Here is a 17,011-nt window from a genome sequence, read left to right on the forward strand (position 1 = left end):
TCATATCAGTTTTGCTGTATATATCCCCCATTTTTGTAGGTCTTCCGTAGGTCTTCTCTAGGTCTTCAATTACCTGTAGGTCTTCAATTAGGCATTCCCGTTGGCGCAAGCTCAAACAACAATCTCGCGGGGTGACGGAAGCAAACAATTTTCAAGATGTCAGCCGTCAGCACAGCTAGACCAAAGAAAACTGATGTTTGTATAATGTTCTTCTTTGGCCATAAGTCTTTCTTGTAATTGAACAACTTTTGTGAAAGAGCCACGAAAACAAAGTCTATTTGACACGTTCTAGTCGTAAAAACTGTTTTCTATTGTATTTCAGCCACTTTCAAAGAAAACTCCAGAAAACCCTAAATATGCTCACATTAGGCACACAATCGACACAGGTCAGAATTTGTTTGTGAAAAATCGTGAAGTTGTTTACATTTTTTATTTGAAAGTGATACATTAAAGTCCAAAATATCGGACAGTTTTATTTGTAAATAATGGTTTCCCGAATTTCCTCATATTCCACATGCATGATTTTTTAAATAGAATTATTTTATTCTTCAATTTCTTTTAATGGAATACAAATTTCAGTAAAAATATATTTATTTAGTTGCTTCTTGACAATAAGAGTGTTTATCCATGGAAATGTGTTGGGTTTTTACGTTCCGATTCTGTGTTTAATTTTAACCTGCATGGTTTTGACCTGCTTATATATAATATCCCTACAGATAGAGTCAGAACATGAGTGCAGGGGTACACACTGTGGTAAACAAATTGATTTTCGGTAGCTGTACAGCTTTAAAGTTGTACGTGCCAATATATTGTTAATTGTTTTTCTTGCTTTCCTTTATGCAATCAATAGTGAAGATGGCTTTACTTGTTTTTTTTTTTTTTATACTTTTTTATCTGTCTTGGAGAAGAAAGGTTAATAAATTCGATTTAGTAATGATTTTATATTTGAACAAAAATCAAATACTTCTTTAAATGCACTACAATATCACATTTACTCATGTGACAGTGTAAATAATGTACGTTTCTCCACATTAAAATATATATGATAAACATAAAATAAACATCACAATTTATGCTAATAATTGAAAATTTGCATGGAAAAACACTGTAGATAAAAAAATAATATGTAAAACTGTTGAAAGTATTTTGAAAATTGCTTCGGAATGAAACCACTTGGGGCGAACATGGATGCATGTCGAAACCATGTTGGTTGAAGAAATAATCAGAAAGGACCACCCACATTCCTTTAACTTCCCATTGGAGAATCTGTTGAAATAGAAAACATTTCCATGTTCACATTAAATCCCTGTTTGGTTTTGCAAGAAATGAAGTAGCAGATACACTTAATATTGTGTTAAATAGCTAGGATATACATTCTTTTCTCTTCTCGCTCAATAGTTTGCAGAGATAAAAAAAATGATAGGCTTATACATTCCTTTATCTTGACTGTAGAGATACATCACTTTCTTTAGAATAATTGAAATCTTTATATTTGCTCAGACTGTTAAAAGTAGACAAGGGGACATTCAGCTCACAAAGAAGGAAAAGTAGAGGAAACATATTACAAGTCATTTAATGGATTTTAGTTACTGCAAATCATATTTTATTCGTGAGAACTTTATTTTAAGCGTAATTATGCGAGACAATAAGCTTGCGAAAATTTCATTCTCGTCTTTAAAAGTATTCCTTATGATTATATAGATAGAAAACAACAATTCATGAAAATTATGTCTCACTAATAAACAGTCAATGACTATCTTGCGAAAATAAAGTGTCGCGAAAATTTAGTGATCTACAGTAGTTAGTTATGACAATTTAAACATTGTTTTTACTTTACAGGTTCGAGTGTCACAAGGTATATGGAGAAGATTGAAGACATTAGAAAAAGTGAGTACTTTTAAAAAGGTTACATGGCATTGTCAACATGGTATTGTCAGTTTCTGGAAGCTGCTTCATTACAATCACTAAGGCAGTGTTTAATTATAACATATGAATGTTATCCATAGAAAACATTCCATCAATACAAATGTTGAATTTGATGCTAGAACTTATGTGTGTCGATCGGTGAACATAATTTACGACAAAATATTTACACCCATTAAAATTTTAAAAAACACGCTGTCCGCTAACATGCTGTCACGCTAACAGGAGTTCGCAAAACACGCTGCAGCAGTAAACACATGCTGTCACGCTAACATGAGTTCACACAACACACTGAGTGCTAACACACAACACGCCATCGCACTAACACACTTTCAAGCAACACCCTGTCGCGCAAACACACAACATGCCATCGTGACAACATGTTGACGTGCAAACTGGTGTTAGCCTGACAGCTTGTTGTGTGAACCGGTGTTAGCGTGTTTTGTGTTAACATGTCAGCGTGTTGTGTGAACTCATGTTAGCATGACGGCATATTGTGTGTTAGTGCGATGGCCTGTTTTTCTGAAGGCGCTGTTGAGCTTTAGCGAATGGCATTATCTGGACACCATACATGTTTATCAGAATATCAGTCTCAAAAGACAGCTAAGAAAGTTACCTGTGTAGATTTGGTGAGCAATCTTGTCATCAATGAAACTTACAATTATATATTTATCAGTAGTACAATACTGAACAAACGATTTTACTGCTCTTTTGATTTTTAAAGCTCTAAATACAAAGAAATGTCTTTCTTTGTTTGTTAGTGTGGAAGTTAACTTTGCAGCTATTGCAGAAAAATAAACCTTAAACAGGTTGTGTATTTTTTTCTGCAAAAGCTGCAAAATTAATTCCTTTATCTACAACCAAGGAAAGCATTGTATTGTTTTTAGAGCTGCACATGTTTTTCATCTTCGCAAATTACTGCCAAAATGTATGCTCCTCTCCCATCTGGCCGTGGTTGGACGAGGAGAGAATTCTTCATAGCTCATTAAAATATTGACCAATGCGAGTAAAGCATAGTCGGATGATGAAATTTAATATACAGATTTTTTGAATATCCAAGTTCGCAGCACCCTTTTTGATAGAAATATTGGACTTGAAAAATTCCATTTATTTGCAGTTTCCGTTCATTTTCTTTGCAATGGTTGCACATATTGAAATGAAGTTTTATACAGATTTTTGACTGAATATGAGGTCACAATAGAGAGGCATAATTGCACCCTTTTTGATGAAGTTAAGTCCTTTTGGACTTAGAAAAAAAATCCAATTTGGGGGGAGGGGGGCATAAGTATTTCACAAACATCTCTTGTTGGTTATAGAGCTGCACATGTTTTTATGCTAAAGGAATACAATGTAAAATTTTTTTGAAACACTTGACTCTGAAAATAGAATCCAGTATGAATGTGAAGAGTTGCAATTTAGTATCAACATCTCACTGCTCCATGTTATAATGTTTACTTCAAGCTGCAGAATCATCATGATCATTAGCTTACATGCTTAAGGGCTGATTTTGGAAAGGAAGAGGTGTCTTTCTGTTACTCAGTCTGTTTACAATTCTAATTGTGCTGCAAACTTGTGAAGTTATTTTGATAAAGGTAACTGTCTTTAAAACTATTAAAAGGTGACTTAGACAACTTATATGGGTCATTACATCGTCTCAAGCCACGGTCCTGAGTCCGCATATAGCTCTCTCCTACCCGTGGCTGCTTGATCACAAAAAGTGTCGTAATCTTGAATATTCACGCCTCTCTATTGTGACGTCATATTCAGTTAGTGGCAAGTTTTGTTTCCATCACAATTGAAAACAACAACTGACGTCATCAGTGTACGAGAAATATTTCCTTTACTGCGATTGGATATTGAAAGGTCGGTTATGACTATGCTTTACTCGCATTGGTCAAAATTTTAATGAGTTACGAGGAACACTGTTCAACCAGATGGGAGAGGATAAATTTTGGTTTGCATATGGGGTCAAAAGGGAAGTTATTAAACTGTACAGCTAGTTTATTTTCTTAGTCAAGGTCTCTTTTGATAGAAAAAATGTTAGAAGGTTCTATCACATACATGGGTTATGATCAGAGGATGTTTTCAGATCTGCAAACACTGCCACATGGATAAATTCTATTGACATATTGAAAAGGGAAAGAAATAACTGTGTTAGCAGTTTATACGAAAAATGCCCCTTTTAAAAGCAGGAAATAAAATGATAATGTGTTAACAGTATGATTAATATGTTTTTTGATTTATTCATGTAGCACTTCATTGAATTATATTTGGACAAAAGAAGTGATATGAAGAATATTAGTTGTAAATCAAATATAATATGTAATTTATTCATTGAAAAAAAAAATGATATTCTGTTACAGTTTGAAAGGATATCAAAATGATATCCTGTCACAGTGTAACAAATATCAACTCTATAAGTGTGGTAAACTCTCGTTCTTCTTTCTCACATTAACAGAGTTTTGTTATAAAAAAAAAAACTGAAATGACTGAATATTTCACTGGGATTTATTTCTTTCATCAATTCATGTATGTGCATGTATATATACATTAACTAATGAATAAGGCATGTCCCCAAACAGAAGGTATGGTTTTCATACAAATTCTGAAACTGTGATTTTCTAAAAAATGAAACTGCTGTAAAAGTTGAAAACTCATGCTTTTTAAATAATTGAAATTCGATGCAGAAAAATCATATAAGTACTTTTTCTCACATGTGTTTTTAAATGCTTATTATGACGTCATAAACATGTGCATTTTCCAAAATTTTTTAAAAAGTTGCAGAAATATATATATAATTTTCTTTCAACAACATTGTCCACAGGCATCGCCCACAAAGATCTTGAGATATGTGATTCGTTATTGAATTTTGCACAAAATATCAAAACATTAACGTGGGCGACGGCTGTGGACACTGTTTTCTAAAGGAAGATCACCCTTGAAATGTGCCATTATATATTCATGAATGAAAATAGAGAAATGCTTCACATTAATGACGTAATATTTGCAGTATGGTAAACCTTTATGTCATATTCTTTACTGATTTATCAGAGTCATTTATTTAACTAACATTTAAGCCAGTTTCAAAACTTTTTGATGTCTTTTAATTTTTAGGGCGGAATAAAGCTAAAACCATACCTTTTTCTTCCTGCCTGTCTCATTGAATCAAAAAAATTTTGCCTACCGGTAATTATAAGAAACAATTAAAATTAAGTCATATTTTTTATGGGTCTGTCGCTCAAAGGGTGCATCTAAAACCACTTTGACCAAATAAATGATAAAGGATTAGGGGAATAAATTTTTTGCCCTGTATATCACTTAATTGGTAAAAAAGAATACAGTGCATCTCGTTATTTAGGTGTTAGTTTGTCTCAGTAAAATATCACAAGACTGCATGAGGGCATCATGATTAAAGTTCCGAATCAAATTCAATCAAACATCATTTTAAAAGGTTATAATATTATTCATGCATTATGAAGGTGTACTTTTCCCATTCTGTTTTTTTCTTCCAATCTAAAGCTGAAAAGGGTTAAATTAAATTTGCAATCTTTCTTTTGATTTTTTCTCAATTTGCATTTTAAGGACTCTTATTTAATCCTTTAGCTAGGGACATAGATTCCCTGTATAAATTAACTTGCAAATGTTAATTATATTCCATGCAACAAGTTGCCCGAGGTATGATGTTTTTGACTCGTCAGTTAGTTAGTGTGTCAGTCAGTCCATCAGTCCGTCAGTCCTGTTTTTTTTGTCAGCACAACTCCTCATAAACTGCTGCACACAATTTTGTCAAACTTTGCAGATATTTAGGACACAATGTGTAATGTGCATATTGCCAGGAAATTCTGATTCCTTTATTTTTTCCGGGAATTTCCGCACTTTTACGCTTAGATTTTTGGCCATACCTTGAATGTAGAAAGGAACAGATTGTCAGTGCAACTTCTCATAATCCGTTGCACAGAATTTTGTTAAACTTTGCAGATATTTAGTACACAGTGTGTAATATGTGCATATTACCAGGAAATTCTGATTCTTTTATTTTTTCCGGGAATTTCCGCACTTTTACACTTAGATTTTTGGCCATACCTTGAATATAGAAATGAACAGATTGTCAGCCCAACTTCTCATAATCCGTACCTGCACAGAATATTTCGTCTAACTTTGCAGATATATATATTATAATTTAGGACAGAATGTGTAGATGTGCATATTACCTGGAAATTCTGATTCCTTTGTTTTTCCTAGTAATTTCGGCACTTCGAGATTTGGGGGAGTGTGGGGTATGTGAGCTTGCTCACTTTTCTTTCATTTATCATGCATTCCATTAAAAGCAATCAAAGATTTTTTGGAATTCTCAGCATTATTTAATGTTTATTTACTTGTAAGTCTTAAAAAGTAATTGTTGAAAGAAGCATTATAACTGGTTTCAAGTTTTTAAATCATAACTTATCAAAAAAAATTTTAATAATGTTTTCCAAATGATTAATTCATCATCTTTACTTTATACAATGTATTGGAACACTTAGAATGGTAATGTATGCATGTTTTAGTAAGAACAGTAAGGATTTAAAGCCAGCCTCTAACTTTTGAGTGCCCTCTTTTGTTCAAACTAGGTAAAAGTGAAACCTTCTATTGTGTGGAACTGTCACAGTGAAAACCCCGCTCTAATGGACCAGCTTTGTCCAGCCATTCTTTCTGTATTAAATTTTTTTAATCCCAATAATCTTAGCTGAATGTGATTAAAAAGAATATCTTCTTAACGCCATTGAGATCTGATTAAAGGCCTTCAATATATGTAGTGGTTATGTAAAATATCTACCCACTTAATCAAACGTTTCAGAAGTGTTCAGTGTGTGAGTCGCTAGAATTAACTTGAATGTATAAAGCTGAGTTTTATTTGATAATACCAAACGGTAGATTAAGGGCTTATATCTTAACATTACGCTGTGTATTTGAATGTCTTTTGAATGTTTATTCTGGAAGAAATCTTTTATATTGTTGGTAATGAATGTGTCGCCTTCTGCTATTGGTTAAAAACTCCACCCTGGTAACTATATTGACATCTGGAAATTGACGTGTGCATGTAGCAATTAAAATTCAATGGAAAGTTGTGGCTAATAGGTTAAATAAATAAGTTATTTATAGATATATTGATGTCTTGCAACTGAATTTTGGATCACTAGCTAACTAAAATGGAGATAGATATTTTATGATGCTGTGTTTCGGTAATTAATCGGGGATTAATTACGAACAATAATTAAGTGATATCCTTACATTGTTCTAATTGGGAGATTTTGTTTCAAAATGCCGAAAAAAGGAAATCCTGCTGACTATAATTCCAGTATATTCTCCCCTCGTTTGCCTCCATTGAGACCAAAACTGTTCAAGGAAAATCGTCTACAGATCTATGAGATCATAAGGCAGGCAGAAAAAGGTAGGCAGGCCGGTGATGATCGGAAACATATTGCGGATTTTAATTGTGTAATTAAATTCACAATTCTATTGCTAGTTTGGAAACACATTTTGTCTTGAAAGTGAAAAGTTATCATGAAAGAGGTATATGTACAATGTAATTCATTTTTATGTATGTTATTCTGTTTTTTTTTTACATTGGACTGTTGATTATATTAATTTTTGAAAATTTTGTGTCAAATTACTCCTTACCATTAGGAGTGGAATTCTTGCAGAACCCTTATAATTTTTGGTACATGTATATCATAATAAACTAATAAGCTTAATTCATTTACTCAATTTTATGATCAGTTTGACTGTAATTGTAAATGCTAAAAAATTGTATTGCAGTTGAATTTAAAATTTGCCAGCCAATGAAAAATTAGACTTCATTTTAATAGAATGGTTCAGAAGAATTATGTATTAAAAAAAGATAAAAACTGAAGAGGTTTTATTAATATGAAGAGAAAAAAATTGTTTTTCTATATATAACTTGTAGAAAATTTACGAGAAAAAAAAATGATATAAATTTTCCCTCTAAATTTAGCATTAACCATCAGAATTATCTTCATTGATCAAGGTGCTATATTAGGGGTTCATATCTGTTAATAAAGTACTTACAAATATTTATTGGCTCCAAGAAAAGTTTATTGATGTAAACTTCTCAGCATGTGACAAAGACTTTCCCCTTGATGTAATGTTTGACGACATAATAGAAATTCATAAACCTTTTAAGACCCTTGGTTGAAGGGAATTGGCCTCTTACTGATTGTGTATTTTTTATGAACATATGCAGTCATGCAGTTTTAATATCTGCATGCAGGCATAATATAAATGTGAATTTTAAGAACAATCATTCAAAAATTTCGATGAACAGCAGAGGAATTTATTGATTGTTAATTCTTTGTCACATTTTCACTTTTCTGGTATGAATCCTAAGCATTAAATCGGAATAATAGTGAAATCACAAAGGGTTATTGAATTGTTCAGTGTCCTTAATAACAACTAGATTTAAAAATCCCTTTTTAAGATGGCTAAACAAAGTACATGAACGTGTTACAATCTAAAACATTGAAAGTTCTTAGGGCCACTAAAAAATTCTGTTGTTGCTACAGATGGAAACCCTCAGAATTTGTGCTAATGTGTTTTTTTTTTTGTTTCTGTGAGTGGAAGAAGTGAAGTACAACATGCACTCTATGTGTACAATTAGCAAAATATGATCTAGTATGTGGACAGTGTACATGTAGAACATTGAAGAAATTAATTTTTAAGAGGAGTTACTGTGACAACCCGACACCCCCCCCCTCCCCCCCCCCCCACACACACACACACACACCCACACACACATATTTCTCACTCTTCTCACTCAGTTAGATTTCCTGAATTAAAAAAATGTTTTTATCAAATATGTGATTGTTTAATGAAGTGGAAAGAAGCACTGGAGGGGGGATAACAATTAGAGGTGCTAATAATGCATGGAGGCTTGTGGGATAAAAAACAGCCTTCCGTCTTAATATTGGAAATTAAGGCACAGTTTCTGGTTGGCCATTACAAGTAGTTTGAAAAATACATAATTTTTACATGGAAAGTCCTGTGATGACTATTGCTCTCCAATTAATACTTGCTAAATATGCAGAGCAACTATGTTTAATTTCTTTTTGTTAGCACTTGATGTATTCTTACCAGACTTTGTTTGTCGAGAGATTTAAAACAACATTCTGTCTATTGTTTCCAAGTCTGAAATTTGAAATAGTGCAGGCAGGTTAAGGGATTTATGTCGCAGTACAGTTTATTGCCTTTGCCATTAATCAGTCTGTGCAAATTGTGTTTTAAAAGCATTTTTTAAGATTTTACTTTATAGGCTTTCTCGTATAATGGATTGTAAATTTACCTATAACAAATCCTTTTTCTCTGGATTGAATATAAAACAACTTAAAGTTTATACTTAAGTTGTCTTTTATTGAGAGAAATATGGGCCAGAAAATACAAAAAACACAGTGGAAGTGACTAATCCAGACATAGTCTTGTGAATAATTTCTTTTCAATTATGCATGTTCTTCTAAAATCTGAACAAAATGATGAGTACATTGTATTCACATTTTTTTCCACCTTAATTTTAATTTTCTTTCAAAATACTAGTACTTGAACGTGGATGGCAAAATGCTTAAGTCTTAATTGCATGTTTTCCCTGTCCTTGAAAATCAAGCTGTTTTAAGTAATAACCCTCAAAAGGACATAACAGAAATTGGTTTTCCCTGTCCTTGAAAATCAAGCTGTTTTAAGTAATAACCCTCAAAAGGACATAACAGAAGTAGGAAGACATAATTCTTTAAGAATATCAAGATTATTATTTGTGAAGTTTAAACAGATGTGCATCAGTTCTTTATGTACAAAGCCTTTGATTAGTTTAAGGGTCACAAGGGGTATTTTAAGAGAAAGAGATAGTGTCAAGAGCAGTTAAGTCTTATGTGAACTTTATGGCCCATAGGCCTCTTGTCAAATTCAAAACATTTTTAAATTAGTTATCATGGTAATCCAAACATTACAGATATTTTGTGAATGACTGTTATTGGTTAAATTAAGTGATACATGAACTAGAAATCACGTAAACATGATAAATTGTACAGTAATAGGCTTTTTCTTGTGACTGTCTTGTCTCATCTGAAATCTTTCTTTTTCTTTTTGCAGATTACAAATTTAAGAAAGATGAAGTGTTCAAACGAATGAAAGTCACGACATTTGTACAACTTGTAAGTTTCAATGAAATACAATGTATCTCTAAGCCAAATGAATATTTATAAAGATTTCAATTCTTTTTTACAAATAAATCATTATTTTTTTATTTTTATTTACAGATTGTTCAAGTAGCAGAATATGAAAACAGACATAGCACACAGTCAACAATAGGTATATTGAAAAAGAAAAAAATCTATTTCATTGAATACAGAGCTCAAAAGACATATATATCCCAGCTGTATTGCCATATACAGTACTCACAAATACAACATTGTAATGCTATATATGGTGAATTTGTACACAGCAGGGATGTTGTGATTGAAACTGAAGATTACTTATACGTGGCAAATATATACAATTTACATACATGTATATGTAGGAGAGCATTCATGTAAATACTTCTTTGTGATGTGATGCAGGAAAGTGATAGCTACAATAATTAATGTAGCCCTCTCCTTTTTTTTTTGCAGGAGAAGTTTAATATATTTTTCAAAAGTAACTTTGGTTGTTACTTTTTGACTAGAAGAGATTATATTTCTTTATCTGCATTGCATACATGTACTTGTAACAAGTCCTTCAGAATGTTTCATATTTAATTTCATTGCCTTGACATTTTGCTCAAGTTTTCTAAAAAATTTTATCTTGATCCTAACTTTTTTATTGAAAAGAATTTCCACATTTGCCTTTATTGTAACAATATGAAAACACCAACTTTTTCCTGATATTTGATCTCATGACCTTGACCTAGAAGTTTGATGCATTTTTTTGGGGGGGGGGGATTCTAGGTCCTTAATTTAGCTATTAAAAAAATTGATTCATGTTCTTGTATGATTGATCTAGTATGATTTGTGAGCCATTAATAATTGCATGCTTCTCAAAAAAAATAAGACCCCTAAAATTGGGAGATCATGTTTCTCTGAATTTGGTCGTTCAAGTTTTAGATTTAAAAAAAAAAGTTTTTCAAGATTAAGATGTATTTAAAATTGTGATTTCTCAGGTAATGGAAATTACACTGACAGACCAGACACTGCAGATCTGGAGGTTCAACACATACAGAGGGGCAGCCCCGCCCCCTCACTAGCAGTCACGGAGGGGGACTATGGGGAGGGGCCCAGAACAGGTGCCAGGTCCACACTTCAGGGGTAAGAAACACTCCAGGGCAAAATGGATCAATCATTTTATCCTTATGGACTACAGAAGAAAAGCCTGCTTAATATATGTAAAATTGAAAATTCTGTTTTCCAGAGTTGTGAAGGGGGTAGGTGAGGTGGATACTGCCAGACCTGCCCAGCCCCCAGCTAAAGTGGAGGATTTCTCCTGTCCCTACTTGCTGCTCGACATCAGAGACTCTGACTCCTTCGAGGATTGTCATATAATCACAGGTTTGTTTGTGAAGAATTTTTGGACAGAACATTTTTATGCCCTTGTTATCAGAGATTCAAGGTATAGATTTTGGTCTGTTCATATGTTTGTTGTCCCCCAATTTTCAAATTTAAATTCATTGCCTTGACATTTTGTCAGTTTTCGTCACAAAAACTTTTGTACCTTGCCCATAACTTTTGATTTAGTGGAGCTATGACTTTCATATTTCACTTGTGTATTCCTTGTGATAAGACCTTTCTTTGGGTACCACCAAATTTGACCTTTTGACCTTGACCTTGGAGTTTGACCCACTTTTACACAAAAATTCCAAACTTTTACTTTGGCCATAACTTTTGAACGTTAGATACTAGGACTTTCACATTTCACATATATATTGTTTGTGACAAGACCTTTCATTGGATACCAAAAATTTTGACCTTTTGACCTTGACCATGGAGATTTCCATACTTATGAAAAAAACTTTAACCTTGACCACAACTTTTGAACGGTAAGGGCTAGGGCTTTCTTACTTCACATATGTAATCCTTTGAAAAGAATATTTATTGGATGCCAAGAACTTTGACCTTGACCTTGGAGTTTGACCTACTTTTTTACCTACTTTTCAAAAACTTTGACCTTGGTCACAACTTTGGAACAGTAGATAATAGGACTTTCATACTTAATATATGTATTCTTTGTGTCAAGAGCTTTCATTGGATATCAACAACCTTGACCTTGGAGTTTTCCGTACTTATGAAAAAACTACAACCTTGGCCATAACTTTTTAACGGTAAGGGATATGGCTTTCATACTTCGTATGTGTAATCCTTGTGAGAAGACTTTTCATTGGATACCAAGAACTTTAATCCTTTGATCTTGTTCTCAATTTGTTTGTCTGTGAAAACTTAAACCTTGCCCACAAGGTCTGAACGGTTCCTACTTGGGCTTTCATTTTTCAAATGTGTATTTGTTGTGACAATACATTTCTTTAGATACTACCAATATTTTTGACCTCATGTCATTTGAATTTAACCTACTTTTGAAATACTTTTATCTTTGATCTGTGTTACCATATGGGGGCATGTGTTCAAATGCATCATTTTATTTGTGGGTCCCTCTATTTATTTTACCTAATTTTTCATTGTGCTAGATTAATTGATTTTTTATTGTTTAAGTCCCTCTCAAGAATTTTTTTCTCACATGGAGACACCACTACTTGCAAGTAGAGGGCTACAAATTCTTACCTATTGTTATAAGTGTATGTACATTGAATTTTTTTTTCATTTACAGCAAAGAATTATCCCAAATCCATGTTATCAAGGGCAACAAACTACGAATCAAAAGACATGTTAGCTTTTGTATCCTTTTATGACTTCATTGAACCAACTGCAGGAAAAATAGTGCTTATATAAAGCTGTTAGGTATATTTTGATTTCATAGTCTTTAGTGTAACATCTCCAATGATTCAGATTCAAATTGTGTGTCAAAAAAAGTTGAAGAAAAGAAAAAACAATATTTTCTTACATTCATGCTGCAGTTTTTCAAATGAAATAAAATTCATTCAAATTCACAGCAAACCGATACCTTCCAAAATTACCATTAGTTTCAGTTTTATTTATTCAGTGATTATATTATGTTTGTGTGTAAAGTTTCCCTTAACACTGGTCAGAAAAACCAGCCCGGGAAGATCATAGTTATATATGATGAAGACGAGAGGTTAGCTCATGAAGCAGCTACGACATTAGTACAAAGAGGATACGATAACTTGTTTTTATTATCTGGAGGTAAGATTTCTCTCTCTACATGTATCTATTTAAGCAATCATGTAACTATTTCCTTATAACAAAGTTTAGCTACATTTGATTATAACAATGACTTGAGAAATAACAATTATTACTCCATATTTCTTTCGAAATTGTAAAGTTTTGTTTACTGTATGAATTGAATGACAAGTTGACCATGTTATGATTTTACTGTAACATGTACATTTAAAGAAAATTTATGTAAATCAAGTGTTTGAAGTTCAGTTCCTAATTTAAAAAAAAAATGAAAGTTTAGTAATACCTCTCCTTATGTTCTCATGCTCATAAACTTATCTTCATTGAAAACTGCAGAGACAACTCTCCAAAAATATGATTATGTGTTGATGATACATGTACAGTATATCTAAAGAATAAATCCATTCACCTTTTGTCTAATGTAGGGATGAGGATAGCGTACCGGTATTTCCCAGACGGTCTGATGACCGGCACACCGAACCAAAACATCACAGAAAGTACCAAACCCCCCAAAACCAAGGAGAAGGCCTCCCAGAAGTCCTTCACGACCTTTGACCTGGAGAAACTCCACACCCAGTTAGACAGTCAACTCTCTGACAGGAGTGTAGGAAGTAAGTACACAGTTATCTGCCCTTGATAAGCATTATAGTATGAAGACATTTTGAGTTATTTTCCTTTGTACATAATACATGTATATGTGAGCCAAGAGTACACTTGCAAGATCAAATTCTTTAGCATATATTATTCACAAGTTGCATGTATCTTCTAGAAGAGAGAGGGCAAATTAAACAAACTATTTTTTAAAGATGGGCCCATTGCATGTCCATGTTAGTGATATTGGTACATGTAAATCAAACGTATAGTGAGATCTGAAATAAATTTGATAATTTACATTTTTTTATATAACATAATTTTAGGCAGGGGTAAGTATATCATCTTGATGCTTAACACTGCATGTATCTGTATCTATTCATAAAATTGGATGACAATAGGGTTTATTAACTTTGGGAGACAACATTGGAATCTGTAATGCTACATGTATAATAAAACTAATGCAAATTGTACTGTGAACAGTCGGTCATATCTAATTTAATTGAGGGAAGGTTTTTTTCTGTAACCTTTTATTTCCAACCAGATATATATGTATCTCACAACTGAAACATTAAAATAAAGTGGTTTCTCTGTGGTAAAAAATTACTTTCTCTTTTGGTGATTTTATGATTATATTCATTACAGATCGTAAATATTATGTTTGTGCTTTATATATTCATAGTAATTTACACCAGTATCAAAAACTTCATCTCAGGTATCCGATTTTTTCAGAGAATGGCATGTGTGTGTTTTTCAAGAAGCATGCTGAAATGTTGAATAAACAATTTTAATTGCAGTTGGAATTTTAGTATATTTGATGTTCATTTTTAAATCCAGACAAGAGTTTGTCTTGTTAAAATGATGAAATTTTAGAATATGAATATCATTGCAGCATGTAATTAATAATCTTTAGAATGTTGATTAAAAATATTTATAATCAACGAAAGAAAAAAAAATTGGTTTCCATCAATATTGTTTTGTAATGCATTTAAACAAAGTAGAATTGTGAGGGTAACTATTACAAAGGTTCATATTTATTCAGTTTTGTCACCAATTTCATACTTTATGTTGAAACAAAACTTTCTTTTTTATATTTAAATTACTTAATAATAGTTTTTTTTTTATTTACATGTAAACCTTATTTAATGTACTTCGATCTATTTATATGTAACTTTGTATTGGATGTAGTAATGATTTCTTCATATCTTTATTTTTTAGGTCGGTTGTCTAATGCCAGTACAATGTCCAGTAGAATGGGTCAGACCAGTACGTCCCGGACCACTAGTAGTGTATCAGGGTCAGTAACGGGACGTCCACCCTTCAAACCCTGCTAGTCTCGCTCCTCAATCACATCACAGGCTCTGCGCTTGATATGTAGGTATAGATTAATGATATGTGTAACAATATGGATAGAATAATTTTTTGTAATAAGCAGTTGTATATGTTTTAATCCATGGCCCCTTAAATAATAGTACATGTAATATTATTTTTTGAATTGTTAAAAATCATTAAGGAATGGGTTGATTAATTATTTAGTGAATAGGGTGTTAATATTACCTTAACAATTTTTCCCAGTTGTGTTATATGTCTCCATCTTGAAATTATAGACACTAGTTTATATAACAGCAGATAATATAACATGTAAAGAATAAGGAGAAATATAGGAAATGCAAAAATACTTTCTTTACAATTTACTTGCACTTTTCCTTTATTTCTTGCAGATGAATTCAAGTTCAGATACCAAGTTCTACAACTCCATCTCCAACATTTTCTGAGAGAGAGAGTCGCCTCTCTTTGATTTGCATCTATCTGCGTATGGAGTTCTGCCAGCTAACTTTCTCTAATCAATAACGACCTTTAAATCCTTTTTACAATGTGTCATGGACTCTAAAGGTTTCAAATTTATTAATTGAAATACCTTCTCTGAAATGTGTTCTGTCCCAAGAGTGACTAGTATTTCATTATGTTATATTTAATGTAATTGCACATTGTCAGTTTTAATGAAAGGTTACACATTGTCACTGGTGCAATAGTTATACAGAATCACACAGAGTATATGTCAAGGAGTGAGAGAAATGAATTCATTGATTGATGAATTGATTGTGAAACTCCATATTTCATTATCCATATTTATTTTTTAATGATTTTTCTTTTCTTTTTTTTTTTTTTTTTCAAATTATACATGTGTATTAATCAAAATGTTCTTTATATCTGAATATATATTACAATGTAATGTATTTAATAACAAATATTCTGTATATGAAGTTGAAAATCTCATGATGCAAGTTAATTATGTTTATAGTTTAAACTTGGTAGAACACTGAATTGAAGTCCGTCCATACATGCACACTTATATTAGGTTGGAACAATTATATACCTGGATTTTTTAGTTTTGAGAGGGAGACATTCTTGAATGCTGAAGTTGTGAAAGAATTGGTTGACTGAATGTCATTATTTATTTTTTTTGTGAATAAAACATGGTATATCAAATGTTGACAAGGCTTCTTCTATGTTTTTATGTTGAAGTTTGCAAAATTTATTGATTTAAATCCCATATTGTATTTCTTGGACAACAAAACAGCAAGACTTCATTATTATGTTTTCAGTTTTCATAATATGAACAGAACTGTAGTGAATTACTATACATATCAAACTGAATAAGTCAAAGTGTTTTATTGTGGACAAAAAAAAAAAGCGATGATTGTAAGTCCATTCTTAACCCAGCCTCTTCAGAATGAGAGGTTTTATTTGAAAGGGAATCTGTGTAATATTTTTTCGGTAAATTATGTATAAGTGATAAATACTTGTAGTCTACAATTAATTTAAAAAAGAAAGAAATGTAAGTTATAATTGAATGATGCTATCTTCACTTATTTCTTTCTTTTCTCACAAGAAAGGCAATATTGAGTCTTAAAAAGCATTTTTATTTTCTGTCTAAGGCCTTGTCACAAGAATTATAATTTTATATGTGAAGTATGAAAGCTCTGGTACCAAGCATTCAAAAGTTATTGCCAAGGTTAAAGATTTTGATAAGTTGTAGGTCAAACCCCAAGGTCAAAGGGTCAAAGTTCTTGGTATCCAATGAAATATGGATTAAATATTGGAAATATGAAAGGCCTAGCCATAATAACCCATCAAAGTTATGGTCAGGTTTGTTTTTAAAAAGTAGGTCA

The 17,011-nt window shown here is 32.1% G+C and overlaps 1 protein-coding gene across 3 annotated transcripts; it reads left to right on the top strand.

Moving 5' to 3' along the window:
* Positions 1-96: 96 nt before the first annotated feature.
* LOC134272290 (centrosomal protein of 41 kDa-like) lies at positions 97-16,340 on the top strand. Of its 3 annotated transcripts, XM_062754537.1 has the most exons (13): positions 97-195; positions 323-386; positions 1,840-1,887; positions 10,060-10,121; positions 10,227-10,278; positions 11,105-11,249; positions 11,353-11,489; positions 12,760-12,827; positions 13,139-13,253; positions 13,673-13,858; positions 14,521-14,553; positions 15,057-15,212; positions 15,560-16,339. In XM_062754537.1, the coding sequence occupies exons 1-12, from the start codon at positions 157-159 to the stop codon at positions 15,170-15,172; spliced, it is 1,065 nt and encodes a 354-aa protein (XP_062610521.1). In that variant the 5' UTR covers positions 97-156; the 3' UTR covers positions 15,173-15,212; positions 15,560-16,339. The 3 variants fall into 3 exon arrangements, with proteins under 3 accessions (XP_062610521.1, XP_062610536.1, XP_062610528.1); XM_062754552.1 differs by lacking the exon at positions 14,521-14,553; XM_062754544.1 differs by lacking the exons at positions 97-195; positions 323-386; positions 1,840-1,887 and adding an exon at positions 6,898-7,354 and having other exon boundaries at positions 15,560-16,340.
* Positions 16,341-17,011: the final 671 nt, after the last annotated feature.

Source organism: Saccostrea cucullata, unplaced genomic scaffold (genome assembly GCF_032062105.1).
Source record: "Saccostrea cucullata isolate Sc308-1 unplaced genomic scaffold, CSIRO_AGI_Scuc_v1 ctg696, whole genome shotgun sequence".
Taxonomy (NCBI): domain Eukaryota; kingdom Metazoa; phylum Mollusca; class Bivalvia; order Ostreida; family Ostreidae; genus Saccostrea; species Saccostrea cuccullata.

Bases quoted from the DNA above. Each gene is read 5' to 3' on its own strand.
- LOC134272290 (XM_062754537.1), top strand. From the start codon at position 157: ATGTCAGCCGTCAGCACAGCTAGACCAAAGAAAACTGAT. The intron at 1,888-10,059 runs GTGAGTACTTTT...TTCTTTTTGCAG, and splicing joins GATTGAAGACATTAGAAAAA to ATTACAAATTTAAGAAAGAT. The intron at 14,554-15,056 runs GTATCCGATTTT...TTTATTTTTTAG, and splicing joins TATCAAAAACTTCATCTCAG to GTCGGTTGTCTAATGCCAGT.